General features: G+C 36.3%; 2 protein-coding genes across 2 annotated transcripts; both read left to right on the plus strand.

The window, feature by feature from the left end:
* The first annotated feature begins 4,815 nt into the window (after positions 1–4,815).
* On the plus strand, positions 4,816–7,882 carry LOC120091877. Its single transcript, XM_039050025.1, has 3 exons — positions 4,816–5,437; positions 5,515–5,853; positions 7,225–7,882. Exons 1-3 carry the CDS (start codon positions 5,141–5,143, stop codon positions 7,738–7,740), a joined length of 1,152 nt encoding a protein of 383 aa, XP_038905953.1. The 5' UTR covers positions 4,816–5,140; the 3' UTR covers positions 7,741–7,882.
* A 7,377-nt stretch (positions 7,883–15,259) lies between these two features.
* Positions 15,260–20,918, plus strand: LOC120090837. Its single transcript, XM_039048540.1, has 3 exons — positions 15,260–15,350; positions 20,400–20,625; positions 20,741–20,918. Exons 1-3 carry the CDS (start codon positions 15,260–15,262, stop codon positions 20,916–20,918), a joined length of 495 nt encoding a protein of 164 aa, XP_038904468.1.
* The last annotated feature ends 1,969 nt before the right edge of the window (positions 20,919–22,887 follow it).

Consider the following 22,887-nt stretch of genomic DNA (forward strand, 5'->3'; position numbering starts at 1 on the left):
AGTTTAGCCAAATATTCTCAAATCATTGGAGCTCATGACTTATAGGTCCATAAGGTCCCTCTACTAGCTCGTAAAATATGAACACCTTGGATTAGTGAATTGAGTGATTTGAAATGTCAAAATCAAAATTAAGTTTTCAATTTGAAGTGTTCAAATTGAATTTTAATTTAAAATGTTCAAATTGAATTTTAATTTGAAATGTTCAAATTGAATTGAGGGTTTCAATTTGAAAGGTTCAAATTACAAATTAGAGTTTGGATTTGAATTGTTCAATTTCAAATTGGTTGTTTTTAAATATAGAAAAATGAACCAAAATATTTACAAGATATAACAAAATTTTATAACTATCAATAATAGATGTTGATAGACACGGATAGACTTCTATCAATGTCTACCATTAATAGTTCTAAAATTTTGCTATATCTTGTACATATTTTCAACAGTTTTACCATTTGAAATAATTTTCCATTTCAAATTAGGGTTTGTATTTTCGATATAATTAAACGTTTAATTTATCAAAATTAAAAGAAATTAGAAAGTTTAATTATTTAAATATTGATTACATGAATAAGGATTCATGTTTAAAATTAGGTGTTTGGTTAATTTAATATTTCATATTAAATTATTATTTGTATAATTAATTAAAATAAAATTATTTTTTTTCAATTTTTTAAATCCAACTTTGGAAATTGCGTTTTAAAATTGATTTAATTAAAAATTAAATCAAATTAAAAATTGAAAATTAAGTTTGATAGTGGAAAATTTCAATTTCTTGCAAATTAGATGTGTTTTAACAAAATCCTTACACCTAGCCCATTTCATGGTTGAAATTTGAAGTGGCATTGACTAATTAATTCAATGCTTGCATGGTCAAGTGGAATAAATACTCCCAATTTTTCCATATTGGAAGTGAAAGTTGCTAAAAATTGAGAGTTGCTGAAAATTGAGAATTTTCTGCAAAATTGTTTTCCTTCTCTCAAACCCTTTCCATCTTGCTTGACAATTCACTTCAAATTAGAGTTCCACCACTCAAATTCAAGGTTGAGAATAGTAGAAAAGTTCTCTTGGTGGTTCATTGTGGATTTGAAGCATAGAATTCGTGGAGAGCAACTTTGATTAAGAGGATTTCTTCAAAGGTAACAATTCTAAACTAATTTTGTTAAAAAAAACTGTTTTGCATGTTTTAGAACTCGAATTAAATGCAAGTAGAGTGCTTATTGATTCTGATTGCTTTCGTTGCTTGCTTGTACTTTCCATCACCATCTGCTTCTGATGCAGACCTTGACCTTGCACAAGATGATTTGCCAAAATGATTTAAATCAGTTTTCTCAAACCATCAAAATTCTTTGCACAAATAATGCAATGGAGTATAAGAATTCTCACCTACTAGCTTTTCTACCAAATAGGGCACTTTTGTCCAACGTTCATGTCCTTATACTTCCCAACAAAATGGTCGAGTTGAATGAAAACATCGTCATATTCTTGATTTTGTCCGTGCTCAACTTCTCTCTACGTCTTGCCCCGAGAAGTTTTAGGGTGAGGCTGCCCTTACGTCTACTTATGTTATCACTCGCCTCCCTTCTGCTGTTCTCCACAACTTATATCCTTTTGAGCGATTGTATGGTACTCTCCCTCTTACTCTCATCTTAAAGTTTTTGGTTGTGCATGCTTTGTTCTACTACATCCTCATGAACATACCAAACTCGAACCCCGGGCCCGTTTATATTGCTTTCTTGGTTATGAAACTGAACATAACAGGTTTCAATGTTGGGATCCCGTTTCTAACCGGTTATGTATTTCTTGTCATGTCATCTTCTAGGAACATCGTATGTTTTCTAGTATTTCTTCTTTTCATGATTCCATACTTAGTCCTTAGTCATTCTTCACTAATTCTGCCACTGATCTATTTCCTACCTATGATTCTTCACTTGATCTTGAGTCTTCCACTCTGCCCATCCTAGAGCTCGATTAGTTTTCTTCTTCTGTTGCACTCTCATACCTACCATCTACTTCTGATGCAGACCTTGACCCTACACTTATTCGTCGACCCATCCAGGTAAAAGGACCTCCTCACCATCTTAAAGACTATCACTATTTTTTCACTCTCATGTTTAGGGCTAAACCTACATCCTATCTTGAGGCTTGTACTAACCCTTTCTAGCAACAAGCAATAGATGAGGAACTTCAGGCTTTAGAAAAAACTTATATTTGGAAGTATGATGAGTATCTCATGGCAAGAAACCTATCGGATGTAAGTAGATTTATAAAATCAAGACTCATTCTGATAGTTCCGTTGAACGTTATAAGGCTCGTCTGATGACTAAGGGATATTCTCAGAAATATGACATTGATTATGAGGAAACCTTTGCTCTTGTTGCTTGAATGACATTTGTTCGGAGCCTATTGGTCGTAACAGCTGCTAAACAGTGGCCTCTTCTTCAGATGGATGTTAAGAATGCTTTCCTCAGTGGCACTCTGTCTGAAGAAGTCTATATGCAGCCACCATGGTGTCTCTCCCCCGTCTAGGAAGGTTTGTTTTCTCCTTCGTGCATTATACGGGCTAAAACAAGCTCCCCACCCCTGGTTTGCAACCTTCAATCTACCATCACCTAGCTTGGGTTTACTTCCAGCTCTCCTGACTCTGCTCTACTCGTAAGACTTCACATGACATCGTTCTCCTTTTTTTATATGTGGATGACATGATTATTATTGGTGATGATCCTCAGGCTATTTTGTATCTACGACGCTATTTAGGAGAACATTTTGAGATGAAAGATCTGGGACTACTCAATTATTTTCTTGGTATTCAAGTCTCATCATGTCGTGATGGATACTACTTGTCTCAAGCGAAATATGCATATGATCTTTTGGCTTGTTCCGGTATCACTGATTTTGACACAACACCAACACCGTTGGATTCAAATGTTCATCTGACATCTTCTGATAGTGCTCCTCTCGAGGACCCAACCTTTTATAGACAACTTTTTGGAAACCTTATCTATTTAATAGTGACACATACAGACATTGCCTATGCAGTTCATGTCTACTCCTTGCACTATCCATTTCACCACTGTGCTTTGTATTCTATGTTACGTTAAAGGTACACTAGGGCATGGTCTTCAGTTCTTTTCCCAATCCTCATTGCGTCTCTCCGGGTATTCTGACGTTGACTGGGCAGGCGACCGTACGGATAGACGATCCACCACAAGTTACTGTTTTTATTTGCGTGATTTTTACATCTTCTGGCAGAGTAAGAAACAAACTGTCGTTTCTTGTTCCAGCACCAAATTGAAATATCGTGTGCTTGCTAAAGAAACTTCAGAGGTCTTATGGCTTTGTTGGCTTTTGGCTGACATGGGGACTCCCCAAAACTCTACCACTATTCTTCATTGTGATAGTCATAATGCTATTCAGATCGTACATAATGATGTTTTCCATGAACGGACCAAGCACATTGAGATTGACTGTCATTTTGCCTGTCACCATCTCCAGAGTTCCACTCTGCATCTTTAAGCCATATCTATGATCAAGCAACCGACAGACATCTTCACCAAAGCTCTCTCCCCTGTCCGCTTCAGTCAGATACTTTGTAAACTTAAGATGGTCTCTACTCTACCACCTTGAGTTTGAGGGAGATGTTAAATTGTATGGTTATTTGGTTGTGATACGACCTTGTAATATGTTGGATTTGTTATTTTGTTTAAATTTACATATCTATTTTTAGATATTCTTGTATACATATAAAGTTTTGTACTCCAAATTTAATATGAGCAGAGAAATACAAAAATACATAAAGTTTCACATTTAATCATGAAACTTTTAGATTTGTGTCTATAAATATCTAATAAACCATCAGTTATATGTTTAATAGACAATTGACAAATTTAAAACTTTTAAAAAGGGAAATTTTCAAGGATAGAAAAAAATGTCGAACTATTTACAGAAATAGCAAAAAGAAAAAAAAAACACTGATAGACATTGATAGACTTCTATCAGCGTGTATCAGTTATAGACTTCTACCAGTTTCTTTAACCGATAGACACTGATAGATTTCTATCAGCTTCTATTAGCCTCTATAAAAAAAGATTAAAATTTTGCTATTTTATGTAAATAGTTTTCCTATTTTTCTATTTTTGAAAATTTTCCTTAAAATAATTCTTAAATTATATAGAATTTTAGATGTCAGTAAAAATATCAATTTATACTAAAAAAATTTGAGAGTGGTATTAATTAAAATCTTGAACTAATAATTATAACAATTCAAACTCTAAACTTTTTAAGTGTATCAATTTACATCATTCATTACATTGTATTTAGAAATTATTAGATGAGACTTATAGTTGGATCAATTTAACCCTTGAAACGTTCATAGATGCATCAATTTTGACATTTAGCTACAATTTACTTTGAGAATTGGCAATACTTCAACTCTAATTGTCCACTTCCTAAAATCGGCATTTGAAAAAGTTTACACAAGTAAGAAAATTGTTGCATTGATGATTTTTAAAGGAAATCATAATGAAGGGGGATTTAAATTGATTTGCTCATAATTTTTAAATTTCATAGAGAAATATATAAACCAGAATTTAAATCGATATAACCTTAGGAAAATAATTCGACATTTTTTCCTTTAAGTTTGATGTCTAATAGAATGATACACTTTCAATCTCATCAAAAATTGAATTTAAAGGAAAAAAAGAGGAAAAATTTTATTGTGCAAATAGGCACAAAAGTAAAAATTTAGGGATTACAAGTAATGTAACAAAAACATTGGGAATTGGTAATGTCGTGCAAGAAAAGAGGCAAAGAGGGGGGAAAAGCCAATAAAAGAAGAGGCAGTTAGTCTCACACTCAGCGCTCCTAAAATGGTGCCCTCAACAACGACACCTACGCGTGAGGAGCACCTTACGAATAAACTCCATTCCTCCATTCCTCCATTCCTTCCTTCTTCTTCCTTTTACCCTCTTCCATTCACCATCGCTTTAACTTAACAACCCCCTTCCCCTTCCACCCCTCGCCACCGGGGAGGACAGGGCCCACCCACCCGCTCCCCCCTTCTTTCCATTTCCTTCAATTTCTTCTTCTTCTTCTTCTTCTTCTTCTTCTTCTTCTTCTTCTTCTTCTTCTCCTCTGTTCTTCCATGAGGAAACTCTGTCCCAATTTCGACAAAGAAAATGGACTCGAAACTGTTCTTGAAGTCCCCATTCCTGAGGAAATGTTCACCAACATGGGCACCAACGCCGCCCTCCGTTGGCAAAATCTCCGTGCCTTAATGAAAGCTCAATCCGTCGAGAATGTCAATAAGTCTTCCTCCCATCTCTCTGCCGCTTCCAATAACGAATTCATGGCTCTTCTCAAACTCGTTGGCTCTCCTCTCATTCCTTTCCAAGTCCATCTCGATCTCACCTTCAATTGCTCTTTCCGTGACTGCTCCATCGTAAGCAACCGCCTCATCTCGACTCTGTTTTTCCAGATTTCGTTTTCGTTGTAATTTATTGAATTGTTGTTTTCTAGGAGGCGTCCACGGCGAAGTACATTGTGCAGCAGTACGTGGCGGCGACGGGAGGACAAGCGGCGTTGAATTCCGTGAATAGTATGTGCGCGGTTGGGCAGGTCAAAATGGTGGGATCGGCGATGCAGCAAGGGGAAGAGAGTGTACAGGCGAGGGGGAAATGTGAGGTCGGCGGATTTGTGCTTTGGCAGAAGAATCCGGACCTGTGGTATCTTGAGCTTGTGGTGTCTGGTTATAAGGTCAGTGCCGGAAGCGACGGCAAGGTCGCTTGGAATCAGTCTTCTTCGCAGCCCGGCCATGCTAATAAAGGTCCTCCCAGACCCCTCCGCCGCTTCTTTCAGGTGATCCTTTTTTCCTTTCCGGCGACGGTGGAATGTTTAGACTAATTGATTGAATTTTGTTTATTTGGAATTTGAGGGCTCCTCTGGGCAAATTTTTGTTGGGTTAAATTAATTTTTAAATCTGTCAAAAAAAAAAGAAAAAGAAAAAAAAAGGGTTTTGTTTAGCTTTAAAGTTAGTTGCAAGTTTAGTCCATAATTTTAAAATTCTATTTTATTATGAAATTTCAAAATGCCTAAAAGGACTCTAAGCCTGAAAAACGTTTTGAGTTTTGAGATCCAAATAATGCAAACTCTGCTTATGTTATGAGTATATCAAAATTTTGAATTTGAAATTTCAAGATGCAATGTTGTATTAAAAATAAAAATAAAAATGCTAATTATAGTATTTCATATGGTAGGCTATATTCATTTATCTTAAATTGAAATATGTATTATAAATTATATAATAATACAAAATAATAATTATATAAATTTTTCAACATAAAACATTCTTATAAATTAATAATTAATAGTTCGTATTCAACCTAATATTTAGGATTCTTCAAAGATATCTAATGTTTAGTGGGTAATTAGTTTTATGGTTTATAAGTATATTATAAACCCATTTAAATAATTGTTTAAATTGATATTTGAAATACAACACTCTTTGTATTAAATATTTTCAACCCTTATAAATTCTAGGTATATATTTCAAATTGGTCTAAAAAAAGCCTAAAATTTTAATATTGCAATAAACATTACTCTTCTAAGAAATTATTAAATCCTTTGGAAAAAAAAAATTTTAAAAAAAATTAAAGCATTGTTTTCACTCAAGCACCATCATAACAAGCCTTTAAATTTGAAATAGATACAACACCTTCAATCAAGTTTTTCTAGTTTTATAAAGTTTACTATAATTTAAAATATCCTAAAAACCTATCAAACCAAAAAACTATACTGAAAACTAATAAGGATATATATATATTTGGAGAAAGCATAAAAAGCTAGAAAAGAAACAGATATAAATTTGGCTAAATATTTGTTTTAGTCCCTAATAATGTTTTATTTAATTTAGTTTCTCCTTCAATAGCTTCTATTATTTCAAACTAAAAGTTAATTTAGTTTACCATTTAAGAGAGGAAAAAGTTCATCTAAGAGAGATATAAAATACTTTTATTTCTATTTCTAACATAACATCTTTGCTCTTCTAAATATCAACTAATAACATTAAATATAAATGTAGCATTCATCCATAGCAACTCAATTGAATATTTTTTAAACAAAATTCTGAAAAAAGAAAATACTAGAAAAAAAGAAAAAGAAAAAAAAATATATATATATATATAGTTAATTAAATTTGTGTGTATTTTTGTGGGGGGAAAAAACAAACAGGGATTAGACCCACGGTACACGGCAAATCTGTTCGAAGACGCAGTATGCATCGGAGAGAAAACCATAAACAAAGAAGATTGTTTCATTCTAAAACTAGAGACGGCGACGGAATTGCTAAAATCACAGAGCACGCCGCACGTGGAGATCGTTCACCACACAATATGGGGCTACTTCAGCCAAAGAACCGGCCTTCTCGTCCACTTCGAGGACACCAAGCTCGTCAGAATGAAAGCCGGCAAGCGAAACGACAGCGTTTTCTGGGAGACCAACATTGCTTCTACCATCGAGGATTACCGATACGTCGACAACATTAACATCGCGCACGGCGGCCGGACGACGGCCAGGTTGCATCGGTACGGTGAAGCGCTTAACCACCGGAGGAAAATAGAGGAGTGTTGGAGAATTGAAGAGGTTGATTTTAATATTTGTGGTTTGTCGATGGATTGCTTTTTGCCTCCGGCGGATATGAAGAGAGACCAATCCGACGCCGGAGAACAAGAGGCGGGAGAGAACTAACTAATTGTTAGATTTAGTTTTTTTTAACCTCAATACGATCGAATTTCAATACTATACATGTAAATATAGGAGGATTTGACACTTTTTTCCCTTTCATACCAATGCTTTGAACTTTTGAATACAATATACGATCAAGATTTTAGATCCCAAAGTGGAGGAACTTTTTTTTTTCTTGGACATTTGCAAATATAGTAACAAGCTAGAACTTTATCGAGCAAAAAACACTAAATAGAAATACTATGGAAAATATTCATTCACTCTCTTTGGGGTTATATTAATAAAATTTTTGAAATAATCATTTTTTAAAATAATAATACGGATGGGGGATTGAACCTCTTACCTCTTGAATCAGAATGCACTATCAATTAAATTCTTAAATTGTCACAAGTGAATCAAGTTAACAATTCATTAAAATTACCGTTGAAAATTGTTCATACATCAATTCTCACACAGAATGTATGGTTTGTCACACCTCACCCCCGATTACCCTCCTAATCCGAGAAGGAATGTGAAGACAACAATTGTCATTCCTTTTATGAAAACTATTGTCGATATACTACCATGAACCTGTGCTCCTAGTACCTGATAAATTGTTTATAACTCACCACAGATCATCTCTAACGATGTGTATAGCCTAAACATACACATTCTTATACAGCAACCACTCAACTTTTACCCCAATCCCTCATAACATGAGCTTAAGACTCGAGTTAAATAAAGACATGATGAGTCACCTAAGCTTCGAGTTCTTTGAAGTTCTTGAGAAGTGACTGACTGGTAGAACTATTAGGTCTCGGGACGTCAACCTACTTAGAGAGGAAAACATTATAAAGGGTGAGCTTAAAATGCCCAGTGAGTGTTTTTTTTTTTTTTTTTTAATTTTATTTTAAGAAACATGCTTTTATAACTCATAATAAAACATACTTATTATAAAACATTTACACACTCATTCTCAGGGCTTGGAATTAAAACTTAGAAACATAAAATCATAGCACATAAAACCCTAAGCTAAAGTTCACTATCATTTCCTGTAAAACACATCTACTCCCTGGCCTGAACATGAGGGAGAGTCCTTTGCTCAATCCTTAGTAACCTTAGTTGAGAGAGAGCCCTTTTGTTTGATCTCCTCAACGTCGATAACACGGATCTTACGTGCACGTAGAACTGATAAGGATCCTGCTTAACTTACCATACCTTCGGTAGCGAGGATCTCTATATGGCTAGGTACCTGTCCATACCTTCAGTACCACAATGCTCAGGAGTAGGTTTTACATATTAAGCATAAGGCATGTTAACATCCTAACACAACATATTCATCATGCTTTAAGAGATTCTTAAATAGCTCATTCCAATGCTAAAATGTGCCATAAAACATAAATGGAAAGCATGGAAGATACATATAAAATTTATCATAAAATCATCACACATGCATTTAACATCAACTTCCACTACTTAAAACCTGCGTTGGAAAATCAAGTTAAAACTAACTATGCGTTTGAGATTCTTTAGTAAATACTTAGTAAATATTTGAAAACTAGTCACTCATTGTCTTTAAGCAACTTCCTCAAAGGGTTATAAGCCTCCTCTATATGCATTGGCCAAAGGGTATCTTATGGTGTCGCTCCCAAAATATCACAACATAAATAATTAATCACCGAACGAACTACTTATACTAACTAGTAGTACAAGCAGAAAATCCGGGGTTGAACCTCAGAGAGCCGAATTGGATTCCAAAATTGAAGCTTATACGAAGTAACTGGGGGGGGGAGGGGGGAAGTTTTGTGAAAATTGTGAAAGAAAATTGCACAAAAATTGAAAACGCAAGTGTGAAAGTATGTGTAAAAATATCAATTGAACAAAACACTTAGCTTAGGTTATTCCAGTTTATTCCATTCCTTTTCAATTATACCATAGACTTATTCTGAAGATCATGTGAGAAATTCCAATTAAAACTTAGACTACTCGTTTAGAATCTAACTGGTAGTCCACAAGATCAAGTTAATTCAAGGAAAAGCGAGAATTCTCAACTAATCAATAAATCAACAGACGTTAAGATTAAAGGCAAAGCTAAGCCAAACGATCGATTTCCATCGTCTACTCAATTATTTGAGCGAAATTTATATAGGTTAGAAAGTAATGCTTATTAAATGGAATCCCAATTTAACTTCACAAACTTTCCTTAATCATTTCTTCCAGATGACCACCACCTAACAATTATAAATTAGGGCCAATCAAAGTAATCAATTATACAAACATAGCCAATTTTTCAGATTATCTCATGCAAGACAATTGAAAATAATTTCGATATAAATTTCATAAGTTCAAAATTATCTCAACTGAATTACAAAGAAAGTCTCAAGAACAAAAATGAATGGAATTAAACTATGAAATTCAAGCTAAGTACTTACCCCTTAGCCACAAATCATTGTCTAATTGAATCCTTAAAGTCTATGGGCATCAAAGGGGCAAGAAAAATCAAGAAACTGGACAGAAGAGAGGGAGAAATCGAGTAGGAAAAGTGTGGCGGCCGAATGGTTGGAATGTTGTTCCCTACTATTGGATTGACGTTCTATTTATAAAATTTGTCGCAGCGTCGCAACGCTACAAGCAACATTGTGATGTTGCCCTGTCTTCAGCACACCCGCTTCATGTTCGTAGCGTTTCTGTTGGGACTGATGCCTATATCTCGTAGGGTCCTGTAGTTTGTAAACACGTATATGAACAAACATTTGTGATGTAATAATATGAGATATTTTCTTCACTATTATCTATGAAATATGAGATATTTTAGTTGCATTAATCACAAACCAATAAACTAAGATCCATGGTTATCGTTGTAACTTAAGCATGTAAGTGGAGACATACAAGTGGATAATGCCTTAAGTGATAACTTAAATGGTCTCTAGTATATGGATAAAGGAGGGAAACCTTATCCTAGTGACACTATGGATACGACTCGGTTTGTAGATGTTACAAGTGTTGTAAAGTGCTACAAATGGTTTGATCCTGATCATTCGTGTGGAGACATGTGAGTGGGGTATCCTATACAAAGGAGTTTGTATAATACCGGACCACGAAATATTTAGTCTCATTACATAACGTCGTTCATGATAAAGACTTTCATTTCTCTAGAATGACCATAGGTAATATGACCTTAATCCTGAGTGAGTTAGAAACTCTTACTAATGAGGGCGGTCCTTTGATTTGCATGGCTGCGAGTGGCAAGATTACCGACTCAAACCTACCACTTTGGGGATTCGTCTGATTGGGGAGCTGGGAACTCAGCTCAACAAGACGGAATTCACTCCTTCACCGAAGCAGGGGTAAGTAGATAGATTGCTCCCTTAAGGGTTGATTCCGGGGCTAGAACAATGTGACGCCATACCTTCTCATAGCCCGAAAAGTGGTCACTCATAGTAGGACTATGATGTATTGTTCATTAGAGGATTTAGTGGTACTTAAGAAGTTAGATGTAACTACAGGGGCAAAACGGTAAATTAGCCCACCTGTACTTACGAGCGATCTATGAAGGGTCATCGTACTGTTGATTGGTTATATCCAATGGACACAAAAATATATCTATAGCGCGAAGAGTGCAATTGTGGGTCTTTAGTGGAGTGTCCGATAGTTAACGGATGGTGGATATTGTGATTAAAGAGTTTAGTCAGTTATTCATGTACTGTTGGAGCTTCAGGATACATGTCTATAAGGTCCCTTTAGTAGCTCAATGGATTCAAGTTGAGAATCGATTTTTGGGTTAGTTTGAAGTGTTCAAATTAACAAGAGGGAATTTGATTATATATGATATGATTAAATTAATTCAATTATATGTGATATAATTGATTTGATGTATTAGATACATTAATTTGATGAATTAATATAAATATGGTCTATATTAAATAAAGGAGAAAAGAAATATGGTTTATATATCACATATGGTGTGATATTAAAACTATAAATTATAGATATAATATGATAAATTAGTTATTATATTTATTTATAACAAAAATAATTATAAAATAATTGTTTGGTTGGTTATTTGTTTCTTCTTTAACCGTGAAGTGGGATGTTATTATCAGTTTTAATAACTGAAGAATAAAAGTGAAAATTGTTTTCATTTTTCAATATCGAATTACATTCGATCGAGCAAAAGAAAGAGCTATACGATAGCCTTTGAGAGAGTGAACAACGAGCGAGTTTACTAGACGACAACTTCTCGCTTATTAAATGATCGAGTACCCAGTCTATACGATAGACTTAAGCCTTTCTCCCAGTTACTTGATCGTTTAACTTAATTGTATACTTCCTCATTCCTTCTACCAAATTCACACAAAGCACACACCTCCTAGATTCTCGAGAATACCAAGGAAATCGAGTGGTAGTGTCGAGTGTTGCTGTTCGAGGGTCGGATCGAGTCTTACTCGATTGGGTTCGAGGATCTGACAGTTGGTGAATTCACTGATTGTTCGTTGCATTCGTGCTCGTGATCGAGTTTGCTGGGACGCCTGACTAGTGTAGATTGAGGGAATACTTGAAGAAGAGTTTTTCAAAGGTATGTCACTCGATTCCCTTTGTTTTTAAATGAAAAGCATGTTGCAATTTATACGATGATGCATAATTGTGGTTGTATATTTTTAAATGTTATATTCTTTCACAACGAGTTTGGAACAATCTTGCTTCCACTCAATGGTTCTCTTGTTTAAGAGTTCCTTCAATTGGTATCAGAGCCAGGTTGTTCTGATATTCCAAATTCCATTGATGTATTGAATTGCATGTACACTTGGTAGGTTTTAAGCATGTCTACATTATGTTTAAGTATTAAATATATTTGTGGATCTGAATTAATGGAGTTTTTGGGATGATTGCCTCTGTTTACTGCTTTCTTTTACATTTCAAAGTTAATTTGTAAAGGCCCCTGTGTTTTTGGGCATATTAACTTGCTATCGAGTCTGTATTCAAAGTGTTTGAAGAGTTTTGAGTCATTCGTGATGAAGTTTCAAAGCATGGGAATGCAGTTCACTTCGAGGAAGAAGAAGATCAAGCGTTGGTCATATCGTGTAGCCCAGGTTAAACGATCGTGTAGCATTTACTAAATGATCATATGACAGATGCTAAATGAACGAGTAAAGTGTTTACTTGATCGGTTTGCATTGGCTACTTGATCGTGTAAACGATAGGGGTAAACGATCGTTGAGTATGTGATACTCATTGTATGGTAGGCGCGCGCACTAAACGATCGTGTAGGCCAGCATACTTCATCGCATAGTCACTGGCTATGTGATCACTCGGTATGTGATACCTGTTGCTTGCTCCTCGATCGTTTAGACGATCATGCTTCATCGCATAGTTCTCGTCTACTCGATCGTTTAGACATCGTTTAAAAATGGTGCGCTGCATGATCGAGTGGCCTGCATGCTTCATCGTGTGGTCAAAGGCATTCCATCGTACTATACGATCGTGGTTACTCGACCAATGTTACTCGACGATCACAAGAAAAAGCTACACAATTAGGGAGTGAGGCTTCGCCTGGGTAGTTCAAGACCCGGTTCGCCTGTTTTAATCGGTTGACTCGATGGTTTATGTAATAGATAGATTTAATTTCTGGCTTTTTAGGCAAATCATCCCGGTCCATTAATTTTGATGAATGTACATGAGATGTATGTTTAAATTATATGTGTCATATAGTATGCCATATAGTTTTAAATCCCACTATAGGTTATGCATTTATTCATGCATCATCTTTATATTATAAGAATTATTATATAGTAGCTTGCATGATTAAATTACTCTAAAGCATGCTCATGCATCATAAATATAAAAGTTATAATATATGCATGCATTAAGCATATTCATGCAGTATCTTTATACTTTAAATGTTATAGTATAAGGGTGTATGAAAGCATGTATGCTTGGTTCATTACAATTTATATAAGAGTTATATATAGTAATGAATGGACATTGCATGAAGCATGACACATAGGTTAATTTATAAGAGTTATAAATACTTAGTCTAGCTTAGCAATGTGGATGGGTTTAGTTGTTTCCTTTTATAAGAGTTATAATGGAAATTAGAACTATAATCAATAAGAAAGACATGCATGCAAACTTAGGTTGAGTCATGTTTTAAAAGAGTTTTAAAATTTGATCTAGATAGACCTAAGATCACGGTTCTAATGAGATTAGAAACCTAAGTTTAATCTTTTAATCAGTTTAATAAAATTAAATTGGCTAATAAAAGATTAAATATGTACCAAATTTATCTATAAGGGACCTTTTGTCTAAGGCGGGTTCTATCTAAGCTGGGGTATTTAAGCTGACGGAAACGGAACACCCCTACCTGGGAACCTACCTAGAAAGGTAAATTAGATAGATTTGATGCATGCATGTAAATATGATGGTAGTCTGTTAAAGTGTTTAATGGGACTTGATTCAAACTTGTTTAATTATCAAAAGCAAGAGTTGTTTTTTTAGCAAATTAAACTCACACTTAGATAAAATCAGTAGCCGGATTATCTAAGTTAATGAATCCCTAAGTAGAACATTCAGTAGGAGGTACTTGGGGTATATGATACTTCACTTAAACCTCTACATGTTTCTCCCTAAAGTTCACATCGTGAGATCTATCCTCGGCCTCGAGGCACCCTGGGAGTGTCCCCCTAAATGATGGTGTTTGGGTAGGTCAATACCAAGGTGAATGGAGAGAATGTTCATAGTAAGTGGGAGCGGGACGTATGACAACATATCCCATGGTCTCTCTCATTAGGTTGGATAACGTCTTGTGCATCGCATACCCTGAGAGTGTCCCCCTAAAGGATGGCAATTTTGCACGACTCTTTATCTGATCTCATTAAAATGATAGGATTGCTTTAGTCTCTTGTCCTAATCTGCTTTTTCCCTACGATGGGTGCATTAAGGCGGGACTCTAGAGCCTAAAATGTGGGGTTACACTTATGCAGAATTATTAAAGGTTAACATATTCTGGACCGAAAAATGGTGATTGTTAGAGTCAATTACAAGAGTTGTTTCTGTCTAATGGTTGAGAATATCTCATCCTAGTGAAAGGGCACCTGATCACCCCACTGATGACTTTTGTCCTACCTCGCTAGGGCATCATTGCAAAATAGATGTCATTTCACTTAGGGTACATTAGAACTATTTTACTAAAACCTAATATTGGTATTAAAAGTGGTAATGAAAATAGACTTATTAAGTTTGTTCATGTTTTTCAGTAACTTTTAAAATGGCAACGGCCACTCTAGCTCTATTATCTGCCGATAAACTAATTGGCAAAAACTACGCTAGTTGGAAAAACATGATTAATACCATACTGATCATCGATGACCTCTGGTTTGTCCTTATGGAGAAGTGTCGTCCTATTCCAGCTCAAACTACCGCTCCAACTATTCGAGAGGCATATGAGAAATGGACATGGGCGAACGAGAAGGCCCGAGCTTACATCTTAGACAGGAATGACGTGTTGGCCAAGAAGCATGAGCCTATGGTCTCTGCGTGTGAGATCATGGAGTCCCTGAGGGGAATGTTCGAACAACCGTCTGGGAAGTTCAAGCACGAAGCTCTTAAGTGCATCTTCAACTTCGAAATTGAGGAGGGTATATCTGTTTGAGAACATGTTCTGAACATGATGGTCCCCTTTAATGTGGCAGAAATGAACGGGGCCTGCATTGATGAGGGCAGATTAGCATAATTCTGCAAATGTTGCCAGAAAGCTTCCCACGTTTTGTCAGTAATGTTGTGCTGAACAAAGTTGATTACACCCTTACAACTCTCCTCAACGAGTTGCAAACATTTCAATCCTTGCTGAAAAGCAAGGTGAATAAGGTTGGTGAGGAAATTGTTGCTTCATCATCTAAGAAGTTCCTACGGGGTTTGATGTCAGGAACTAAGTTTGCACTTTCTATTTCCAACACTAACAAGTGGAAGAAGAATAAGGGTAGTAAGAGGAAGGGAAAGACACCGGCTAACCCACAACCTATCGCACATCGTGGTGGACGACTAGCGCCGGTTGAGAATGGAAATCCATTGCAACCAGGATGAGCACTGGAAGTGGAACTGTCCATGCTGGTTAAAGGAAAGGAAGAAGGCTAAGGCTAAGGTCAAACAAGGTAAATGTGATTTACTGGTTTTGGAAACTTGTTTAGTAGAGAATGATGATTTTACCTGGATTATAGACTCTGAGGCCACTAATCATGTTTGTTCTTATTTTTATTGGGATTAAATTCTACGCAACTTGAGGCTGGTAAGATGACGATGCGAGTAGGCACAGTGCCATCTCAGTTGTGGCAGTAGGAGGCATCCAGTTGACTTTACATAATAGGTTTATCATTTTAATGATGTATATGTTGTTCCTAAGTTAAAGAGGAACTTAATTTTTGTAAAGTGCTTGCTTGAATGTAAATATACTCTTAACTTTTCGGTGAATAAAGTGAATTTTGAATGATGGTGTTGAGATATGTTCAACTAAATTGGAAAACAATTTGTATGTGTTAAGGCCGTGAGCAACAAATTCCCTCCATAACATAGAGATGTTTAAAACTATCGTAATTCAAAATAAACGACTTAAGGTTTCTCCTAAGGAAAATGCCCAACTTTGGCACCTTCGATTAGGGCACATCAATGTCAATAGGATTGAGATGTTGATAAAGAATGGATTTCTGAGCGAGTTAGAGGAAAATTCTTTACCTGTGTGCGAATCATGCCTTGAAGGCAAGATGACTAAAAGATCTATTACTGGAAAAGGTTATCGAGCCAAAGAGCCTCTAGAGTTAGTACATCTAAACTTTTGTGGTCCGATGAATGTGTGAGCCAGGGGAAGCTACGAGTATTTCATCACTTTTATTGATGATTATTCGAGGTATGGATATGTTTATTTGATACAACGTAAGTCAAAATACTTTGAAAAGTTCAAAGAGTTCAAGGCTGAAGTTGAAAATGCATTAGATAAATGGATTAAAACACTTCGATCAGATCGGGGTGGAGAGTTTTTAGATTTTTAACTTCAGAACTATATGATATAACATGGAATCATTTTCCAACTCTCAGCACCTGGTACACCTTAGCAGAATGGTGTATCGGATAGGAGAAACAGAACCCTGTTGAGCATGGTTCGGTCGATGATAAATTACGCTTCCTTACCAGAATCGTTTTGGAGTTTTGCAAGAGATACTGGAACTTATATCCTAATTGTGTTCCCTTCAGAAGTGTTGCCAGAACACCTTTGGAGTTGTGGAACGGGCGTAAAGCTAGTTTGCGTCACTTCTGCATCTGAGGTTGCCCGACAGATGTGCTTGAGGTTAATCCTAAGAAATTGAAATCACGTTTGAGGCTGTGCCTATTTGTAGACTACCCCAAAGGGACACGAGGGTTTTACCTTTATGATGCTAAGGAAAACAAGGTGTTGGTATCGACAAATGCTACTTTCCTTGAGGAGAATCATATAAGGAAGCACAACCCACGAAGTAAAATCGTGTTGCGAGAACTTTCCAACGAAACTACTGAAACTTCAACAAGAGTTGTTGAAGGGCATGCTACATCAACACCCGAATTAGCATATTTTTTTGGTTTACGCCCCGTAATTCTTCCTAGAGTTGTTGATGGAAGTTCGTTTAGTCGATCAAATCCACCTCAAGAGTTGAGGGAACCTTGACGTAATGGGAGGGTTGCGAACCCACTTGTTTGCTATATGGGTTTCACTGAAATCCTGGCTATAGTTGAGGATCCGTTGTCTTACAAGAAGGCCATAGAGGATGTTGACCAAGATGAGTAAGCCATGGATCTTGAGATGAAGTCTATGCACTTTAACTCAGTATAGGATCTTGTAGATCAACTTGATGGGGTTAAACCTATAGGTTGTAAATGGATTTACAAGAGGAAACGGAGTGCTGATGGGAAGGTGTAAGCCTTCAAGGGTAGACTTGTGGCAAAGGGTTATACCCAGGTAGAGGGAGTTGACTATGAGGAGACTTTCTCGCTTGTTGCCATGCTTAAGTCTATCCACATCCTCCTATCCATTGCCTCATATTATGATTATGAGATATGGAAAATGGATGTTAAGACTGCCTTTCTGAATGGTAATCTTGAGGAGACCATTTATATGGTACAACCCGAGGGATTCAAAGCCCAAGGTCAAGAGAAAAAGATTTGCAAACTGAATCGATCCATTTATGGGTTGAAATAGGCGCCTTGATCTTGGAACATAAGGTTTGATACTACGATCAAATCTTATGGTTTTGACCAAAACATTGATGAACCTTGTGTCTACAAGAAAATCATCAACAGTTCAGTAGTTTTCCTAGTGTTATATGTAGAGATATCCTACTCATTGGGAATGACGTAGGTTTACTAACTTCAGTTAAGAACTGGCTAGCAACCCAATTCCAAATGAAAGATTTGGGAGAGGCTCCTAACTTCAGTTAAGAACTGGCTAGCAACCCAATNAGAACTGGCTAGCAACCCAATTCCAAATGAAAGATTTGGGAGAGGCTCCTAACTTCAGTTAAGAACTGGCTAGCAACCCAATTCCAAATGAAAGAATTGGGAGAGGCTCAATTTATTCTTGGTATTCATATCTTTTGGGATCGAAAGAACAAAATGCTAGTGCTGTCTCAGGCATTGTACATTGACAAGATGTTGATCAAGTACTCGATGCAGAACTCCAAAAGAGGCCTACTGCCTTTTGGGCATGGAGTTATATTGTCTAAGGAACAGTGTCCTAAGACACCTTTAGAGGTTGAGGAAATGAGACGGGTCCTCTATGCATCTACTGTTGGCAGTTTGATGTAGGCAATGTTGTGTACTAGATTTGACATTTGCTACGCTGTGGGGATAGTTAGTAGATATCAGTCTAATCCAGGACAGGGTTACTGGACTGCCGTCAAGAACATCCTCAAGTATCTTTAGAGAACGAGGGACTACATGCTTGTGTATGGATATAAGGATTTTATCCTTACTGGATACATGGACTTTGATTTTCAGACTGATAAGGATTCTCGAAAATCCACTTTAGGATCAGTGTTCACTCTTAACGGAAGGGCTGTAGTATGGCGAAGCATTAAGCAGGGGTGCATCGCTGACTCCACCATGGAGACCGAGTATGTAGCGGCTTGTAAAGCTGCTAAGAAGGCCGTTTGACTGAGGAAGTTCCTGACTGATCTGGAAGTTGTTTCAGACATGTCTAAGCCCATCACCCTTCATTGTGATAATAGTGGTGCTGTGGAAAATTCTAGGGAGTCTAGGAGTCACAAGCGCGACAAGCATATGAGCGAAAATATCATCTCATCCGCGAGATTGTGCATCGAGGGGACATGATAGTCACGAAGATAGCTTCGGAGCACACCGTCGCTGATCCGTTTATGAAGGCTCTCACGACTACAGTTTTTTAGAGTCACCTACAGAGCATGGATCTACGAGACCGTTCGCGGCTGGACTAGAGCTAGTGGAAGATTTTTTACTGGGCCTTTGTGCTCTAGTTTATTGTTTTGTACTTGTATTTATCTTGTACACCCCACTAGCTTTACGACAAGTGGGAAATGTTGGGGTTGATGCTCAAAATCTTGTAGGGTCCTGTAGTTCGTAAACACGTGTATGAGAGAACATTTGTGATGTAATAATATGAGATATTTTCTTCACTATTGTCTATGAAGTATGAGATATTTTAGTTGCATTAACCATAAACCAATAATGTAACACCCCACACATTTTTTAAGTAATAATGTAATTTCAGTAACTTTATTATTTGGAATTTTAGTAATTGTTATTAGTTTGTGATCATTTTTGGAATTTTGGACTTCAAGTATAAGTGCGAGAATTTAATTGTTGGTGTGAAATTATTCAATTTGAAATTCAAATGGAAAATTAATAACAAGAATTAATTTTCTTTTGAAACAGAAATGAATTTAATAGTATAAAACGGAAAGGAATTAAATGTAAGTATATTTACTTCCTTTTTTATTTTATTATTATTATTATTGTTTCTAGAGTATGATGAGTTTCTCATGAATGTGAGACTTAATTAGACAGAGTTATTCTCAGACATGTAGACCCTAGGAAAGACATCACAGTTGGCACTTCTAGAGTAGAAGCAGTTTTCAGTTGACTAGATTTGTTCTGGTACGTATCTTCAGATGACGCATTATATAGTATGACCAATTTCTTCACTGCACATATGAAGTTTTCCCAGTGACAAAATGGTAAGTTCAAATGTATGTTTTTAGTGGATAAGACTTTTTTAACTTCATGACCGTTTTCACAGTTCTCAGCTCGGATGTGTAGAAGTGTTGTTGATTTTCAACATCTTAAGTTTCATAGTTATTTATGGAAGGGGTTGTTACACCTCTTTTGGTACTAGTTTTAGCTATGTCAAACAATGACCCTCGTTTTGTATCTAGTTTTTTTGAAGAGTCTCTAGTTAGCATTGGGTACTCAATTGGATTTTGGTACAATTTTTCACCCATAGACTGATGGTCAAATAGAACGTCTGAACCAGATATTGGAAGATATGTTGTGCGCTTGTGCACTAGAGTTTTCAGGGAGTTGGAACTCTCACCTGCATTTAATGGAATTCGCATATAATAGTAGCTATTAGATTGCCACTGGCACATTGCCATTTGAGGCCCTATATGGAAAGAGTTGTAAGTCTTCAGTATGCCGGGGTGAGGTTGGTGAGAGGAAGTTGCTAGGTCCTGAGCTAGTGCAAACCACGAATGAGGCAATACAAAAGATCAAAGCTCGTATGCAACCAGCTCAAAGCAGACAGAAAAGCTATGCCGATGTGAGATGTAAGGACCTGGAATTTGAGATTGGTGGTAAAGTGTTCTTAGGGGTGGCACGTATTATGAGGTTTGGCAGGAAAGGGAAGCTGAGTTTGAGGTTCATTGGGCCTTTCGAGGTCTTAGAGCGAATTGGCCCTGTAGCTTACTGATTGGTATTAACTCTAGCACTGTCTTCAGTTCATAATGTCTTCCATATTTCTATTTTGAGGAAGGTGTGTGACAGATCCGTCCCATGTAGTTGACTTTGAGTCATTGCAGTTGAATGACAACTTGAGCTACGAGGAGAAGCCTGTAGAATTTCTCGCCATAGAGGTAAAGACGTTGCGCCACAGGAAGATTGCACTTGTGAAAGTTCTGTGGAAGAATCACCAGTTCAAGGAGGCCACTTAGGAGTGAGAGAATGAGATGAGGGCTCAGTACCCGGAGCTTTTTCAGGAACGAACTTTCGAGGACGAAAGTTCTTTAAGAAGGGAAGAATGTAACACCCCGCACATTTTTTTAGTAATAATGTAATTTCAGTAACTTTATTATTTGGAATTTCAGTAATTGTTATTAGTTTGAGGGAATTTTTAGAATTTTGGACTTCAAGTATAAGTGCGGGAATTTAATTGTTGGTGTGAAATTATTCAATTTGAAATTCAAATAGAAAATTAATGGCAGGAATTAATTTTCTTTTGAAACGGAAAGGAATTTAATAGTATAAAATGGAAAGGAATTAAATGTAATTATATTTACTTCCTTTTTTTGTTTTATTATTATTATTATTATTATTATTGTTATTGTTTTTTTTTAATAAAAAGTCAAACCCCACCCCCTTTTCTTCCTCACGTTTGTGAGCCTGTCTGACGCTGCCCAAAGTCGCCGCATTAGTTTCTTCTTCATGACCTCCATCCATCACTGCTCAAGCGTCGTTTTCTTTTACTGTCACTGGATCTATCGATTTGGGTAAGATTTCTGCCGTTTAGGTTTGTTTTTTATTGATTCTTGAATACTTATTTACTTTTGGCATCAATTGGTTGATACCTATTGTGTTTCAACTTTGGATTCAAGTTTGTGAAGGTATTGAGGTGTTGTTCAGTGAAGTTGGAGTTTGTTTTAGCGAGTTTTGATAAGTTTTATGCTTTGATTACCCTCTTGTGTATTAATTTTGGTTGTTGAGAAATTTTTGTAAAGTCATTTGGAAGTGATTTTTGACGAAGCTACATATGGATAATTTATTTGAGACATTGGTAGTGACGTATGTATTTGATTCAAGCTTTAATCATATAAGCCTAATTTAAAATTATGATTAGGGGGTTGATTCAAGAATTTCATTTAAGATGAAGAAGAGTTTGGTTTGCTAATTATTTGGACTTAAAATTGGAGGTTTGGAAGGCGAATTCGAATTGGACCACACCTTAGGTAAGGTTATTTGGAAATATTTTGTAATATTTGGGTGTTTGGAATTTGGCCTTAACTATTATTTTTAAAGCTTGGTTTATGTTTAGGCTTGATTAAGGATTCAAGAATTTCACAAAGATTCAATTGTTTTTTGGTTCGACCTAATATCGAAGTAAGTAATCTTACTACTGGAATTGCTCAAGGGCCAGGCATTAGATGTATGCTAGCATGTTAAATGAAGGTTATGGCAGAATGACAGCATGAAAGATTGATAGTATAAGATGATTAAAGTATGTTTTGTTACGAGATCCGAATTATTTATTTATGCACATGGACACTTGAATACTAGTATGAGATGGTATGTGCTTCCATGGTTGTATTTGATCTGATGATGTTGAGGTATACATTATGTTGTAGAACAATGATGTTAAGGTATATGTGTATGTTGTAGAGCCATGATGTTGAGGTTTATATGTATGTCATAGATTCGTACAGTGATGATTATGATATTGAGACTGTGCAAATGTCCTTACTGATTAGTTAGATGCCCATTAGATTTTGTGTTTCCTTCGGGATTCACCAGTTTGTGTTTCCTTCAGGATTCTCCAGTTTGTGCTTCCTTTGGGATTCACCAGTTTGTGCTTCCTTCGGGATTCACCAGTTTTTGTTTCCTTCGGGATTCACTAGAGGTAGTGGGCATACTTAACTATAGTAGGATAAGACTCAATCTCCTTCTTATTTTATGTGCATATGTGTCCCATGAGGACTAGAGTAGTTATATGTTTAACCAGAGGTGAGTATCTAGAGGACATAGATGACCAGCCTAACCCCAGTAGTGGGGTTACTTACTGAGTATTTTATACTCATTCTTTCTCATGTTGTTGTTTCATGTAAAGGTAGAGATGCACTGGCGATGGACAAGCGGAATTCGTGATCGAGCCACTGGGACTAGTTTTTGCACTTCTGCATCATGAAATTT

Source organism: Benincasa hispida, chromosome 11 (assembly GCF_009727055.1).
Source record: "Benincasa hispida cultivar B227 chromosome 11, ASM972705v1, whole genome shotgun sequence".
Classification (NCBI taxonomy): domain Eukaryota; kingdom Viridiplantae; phylum Streptophyta; class Magnoliopsida; order Cucurbitales; family Cucurbitaceae; genus Benincasa; species Benincasa hispida.